We start from the raw sequence: 4979 nt of genomic DNA on the forward strand, positions 1-4979 counted from the left end.
TCATACGTCCCCGGACTGTTTACAGAAGACTTTTACCCGCATGAGAGGCGAGCCACATGTCCATTTTCAGATCTTGAAGATCACTTAAGTTGAATCTCCACTCCTAGCTTTTGATTTTGTCCATGTCACCTTTACATCAATGGTTAAGTAATCGTCCACGTCTATGAATATGTGGGCACCATATCTCACGCGGCCTCCTGAGCCCCTCCACACCTCCATTTGTTACACGTCAGCAAAATAATATCTTCGCTCCCTTGAAACTTTTGCTCCATTTCTTTAACAGTCAAGCTTTCTCTGCAAGGAGCTCCATTAAAAAAAAAAAAAAAAAAAAAAAAAACACAAAAAATCATCGATTTAAACTTAACGATTCTGTATTTGAAGCTAGTGGCTGTTTGGTTTTATACTGTACTATATATAAGCTCTGCAGGTTCGTTTTCTAATTTCTTTCTTTCTCTCCTCTTTCTTTTTTGAATAAAATCAGGTTCGTTTTCTTTTTCTTTTTCTTTTTTTAAATATTAACTATTATGGCTGTCGTTTCTCGATCTACTGTCGTTTCATATTTAATGCTCTGTTTGGAAGCTGAGAAAAGGGTAAGGAAAGAACAAATTTTGAGGTGGTGGATCTTAGTTGAAATTTTTTTGACTAGTTTTATTTTCGTTTCCTCTGTATTCTGATTAGAAAAAATGGTGCTTTATTAACATTTAACTTGTAGATAATTATGCTTTACATAGAATACAACATATTAGATTGTTTTTCGCTGGTTGATTGGCTTATTATAATTTTTATCTTAGTTTCCCTTGTTTTGTTCCTCCTGACACAGGAGTATTGTAAATTCAGAATCAAAGCTATTTTTGAGTTAATAGTGATATATTGGTTTTGATTTTCACGCAGGCTTTTTTACTTGAGAATTTGTAGATGAAAGTTTTTTGCTTTTGGTTATGTATCTGATTTTCTAATGCATTTGTCATAAGTTGATAATCATGGAGCATGATAAATATTTATAATTTTTGGTCTGGATATATTCGGTGTGACTGTATGAGTGGATATATGATTATATTGCTATTTTATGGTAGATTTAAGATGAGTTTTGCAATTTTTTTTATGGTGTCTGCTTACTAGAAATTTTCTGGGAGAAAGATTGTTCTGATTGTTTGTATTTGTAGAGCTCAATTTTGAGGAGAGATAAGTCTGCAAGTTTTATAATATATAACACAGGGTATCTCATGCATGCATTTGTTTGTGCTAATGAATGTTGTTAGGATAAAAGGTTAGTGACCTAAACAGCCATATGTGTTATGAGCAAAAAGATGTCAGGAATGGTGTGGCCGGTGAAGGCCAAGGTTTGGGCTCATCTGAAGAAGATGAGTCGAGGGTTGATGATGCAGCTACAAACACAAATAATGGACCTGTAGGGACAATTCAGGTCCATGATGGGTTCCAGATATCACAACAACAACCTCCTCAAGTTTCTGTGATTTGTTGGGAGAGGTTCTTGCCTATTAGGTCCTTGAAGGTTCTTCTAGTGGAAAGTGATGATTCAACTCGTCATGTTGTCAGTGCTTTGCTGCGGAATTGTAGTTATGATGGTTAGTACTTGGCATTCTGTTCGACACAGGTTTTCGTATCTCATGTATCATTTTGGCTTTTAGTTTAAAACTTGAATTCCCTATGGATCTTATCTTCATATAATTTTTAGTTCAAGGTAGCTTTATCATAATCTTGTAGACCCAAAAGGATCTCATTGGCTAATTGTTATATATTATGTACAGACTGGCATTACATTGAAAACGGCATCCTTCAAACTTTGCTTAGATTCCTAGGGAAGCAAATGTGTTATCAGTTGTTTTTTTTTTTTTTTTTTGGGAGTGTTTGAGATGTAGTCATCCTATTTTATTTTTCACTTCAATTGAGTTAGACTTTTGCATATATATGGAGAATCAATTGTGAAAAAATTTTTTATGGTCTAGATATCTTTATTAGGATTGAATTTCATGGATTCATTTCTTCTAATTTATATTTTCTAAGCTCTAACACATCTTAGACTCTATCTAAATAACTTTAAGCATGATGAATCATTGCCCATCGGTGCTGAATATGTTCTTCCATAGATGATTATGGAACTCTTGAGCGTGTTTGGTATGGTATGGTATAGTTATCATGACGAATAATGTGGGTTGAGTTATGCTTGGACTTAGATAGCATGTTATGTCTTTTTCACAGAAACAAAAATAAATATATTTTCTTCTAATTATAATCTTGAATCTCCTAATATTTTAGTAAATGAACAAATTCAAAATTGTAGACTCTTGAATTGCTAGCTTAGTTCTATGAGATTTATCATCTGTGGCTTATTCTGTGGATGTGTGTGTCTGGGTGGATGAAGCTGTGTCAAATTTAACTTTTATGTTATTAGTTATATTTCTTTATGGAAGCTTATATCCTTGATCTGGTATTGGCAGTTACTCCTGTTGCAAACGGCCTTCAAGCATGGAAGATTCTTGAAGATCTTTCTAATCAGATTGACATTGTTCTAACAGAGGTCGTCATGCCCATTTTATCAGGAATTGGTCTTCTTTGCAAAATTATGATGCACAAAACAAGAAAGAACATTCCAGTAATAAGTAAGAATCATGTCAATGCTCTTTTCCATATAGATTATCATGAAATGTAAGCTTCATTCTCTCTTGAATATTTCTGATTACTGCATTGATTACAATGACATTTGATGAGCTTTTTTTGCAGTGATGTCATCTCAAGATTCTATGGGCATAGTATTTAAGTGTTTGTCAAAAGGTGCAGTTGACTTTCTTGTGAAACCGATTCGGAAGAATGAACTTAAGAACCTCTGGCAACATGTTTGGAGGAGATGCCATAGTGTGAGTGTTATTCTTTTTTTGCTTTATACATGCAATTATCTGGTGGACTTGTGTGGACTTTTGCCTCAGGTCAAGGTTAGAGTTAAGTGGGAAATAAAACTATTCCCTAGCTGATGCACTGGATTTTGCTTGTAAGGTTGATATCTTGTTGTATATATAGATTAAAGTTAGAAATTTATTTGGTTTTTAAGGGTGTTTGGTTTGGTAGTGAATTTATTTATATTACCTTTGCCTTAGTTTTATCACCATTAATCTTGATGTTCGACTCATGTTTGGACTAATTTCTCATCCTCTATCAGTCTAGTGATAGCGGGAGTGAAAGTGGGACGCAGACCAGAAAATCAGAAAAATCGAAAAGTAATGAGGAGTCTGAAAACAATAACAGCAGTGGTGATGAGCAAGATAATGGGTATAATGGTCTGAATATTCGGGATGGAAGTGATAATGGGAGTGGCACTCAGGTTATTGTTTATGGTTCTTTAACACTATGTGGCTTCTTGTTTCTTTGTGTGCTGTTAGGCAATATATATATATATTTTATTTTGGAAGTTTGATTCGATGGAGTGGCGCATCAGATTAATCTAAGCTTACAAACAGATAGACAGGCACACGAACAGGGTGGTGCATCAATCAGTATTAATATTTTTCTCATTGCAATAAATTTTTATTTAGATGTTCATATGCATATGGTTTAATCAGAGCATTCCATTAAATTGGCAAGAAATGTTTCATCTTGAATCAGTTCTTCCCTTTCCTTTGCTATCTCTGCATGTATTCTTTTTAAGACTAAACGTCATCAATCAAAAGCATATAGTGATGTTAATAAAAGATTAATCTACTCTATGCCCCCTTGAATTAAGGGTTTTTATTATTTATTAATTGGTATTATATTCAAGTTTAATTAAGAAAAACTGTTGAATTTAGATGTTTTCAAGCATAATAGTGGACCATCTATTTGTAACAGATAGAGCATATAATAATGCTTTAAGACTTTGGGACTTGTTTGGGTGCCTACCCCTTAAATGAAGACTTAATAGATATGTATCTTTTTTATCCACATCTCCTTCTGTTTGGTTATGTACTTAATGAATTTTACATTTATAATTTATGTCATCTAATAGATTACCAAAGGTCAAAAAACAGACATGATAGTTCTTTTACTTTAACAGAGTTCTTGGACAAAAAAGGCAGCTGAAGTTAATAGCCCTCAATCACTATCACCTTCATATCAGTTGGCTGATGCTCCTGATAGCATTTGTGCCCAGGTGATCCATACTAAGCCTGAATCATTTAGCAACGGATGGGTGCATGTTAGTGAAACAAAAGACGGCCATGAACAGGATGAACAACTTGGTATGTATCTATTTTTGCATATCTGTGGTCCTCTTTGCTGAACCTTTTTTCTTGTTTCCTTTTTCTCTTTTGCTCCCCCTAATATCACTTTCTAGTGATGTAATGTGCATTTTTGTTTTCTGTAAGATGATGTTGCAATTGGCAAAGACTTTGAAATAGGAGTTTCTAAAATCCCAGAGAAGTTATTCACCAATAAAACTAGCAAAAGACAGTGTAAATTGTCTGAAGTAGATAATAGACTATTTGACAACGGACAATTGGAGCATGACAATGAAAGTATATGTGGAAAATGGAAGGACCAAGCTGCTGCTGTCATTAGTACAAATGCCAATCATATGAATCCACAGGCTGAAGGAAGCGACTTTGATGCTGTAAACGGCACTTCTGACATCTCATGTGTCAAAGACAAAGTAACTGGTGATTGTGGAGAACTGCCATCTCTTGAACTAACTCTGAAAAGGCTGCGAGGAGTGGAAGACGGTCGAAGTGCTGCAAATGATGACTGCAATGTTCTGAGACATTCAGATTTTTCAGCTTTCTCAAAGTATGATGTAAACTTGAATGCTCTAATATTCATTTTAGTGCTTTTATCAAGTAACAATGGATCTAAACTTCTTTTCCATATTTATTTTTTGCCTGGGCTTGTTGAACTTGAATATGCAGATAACAATACCGCATCTTTCTGCAAATCAGTAATTATTTAGCACTCTAGACTTTATAAACCAATGAACTTTTTCTGTCATAGCTATT

General features: G+C 34.2%; 1 protein-coding gene across 1 annotated transcript; it reads left to right on the forward strand.

Annotated features, from left to right (window-relative positions):
• Nucleotides 1-272: 272 nt before the first annotated feature.
• On the forward strand, nucleotides 273-4773 carry LOC123206835 (two-component response regulator-like PRR37; the record flags this gene model as incomplete). Its single annotated transcript, XM_044624092.1, is given in 7 exon segments — nucleotides 273-427; nucleotides 1260-1586; nucleotides 2460-2621; nucleotides 2743-2876; nucleotides 3176-3337; nucleotides 4046-4229; nucleotides 4356-4773. Coding segments are annotated over 6 exon segments (1358 nt in total), but the record flags the coding sequence as incomplete, so codon positions are not given.
• Between the last annotated feature and the right edge of the window lie 206 nt (nucleotides 4774-4979).

The sequence above is a fragment of the Mangifera indica genome, unplaced genomic scaffold, assembly GCF_011075055.1.
Source record: "Mangifera indica cultivar Alphonso unplaced genomic scaffold, CATAS_Mindica_2.1 Un_0051, whole genome shotgun sequence".
NCBI classification, from domain to species: domain Eukaryota; kingdom Viridiplantae; phylum Streptophyta; class Magnoliopsida; order Sapindales; family Anacardiaceae; genus Mangifera; species Mangifera indica.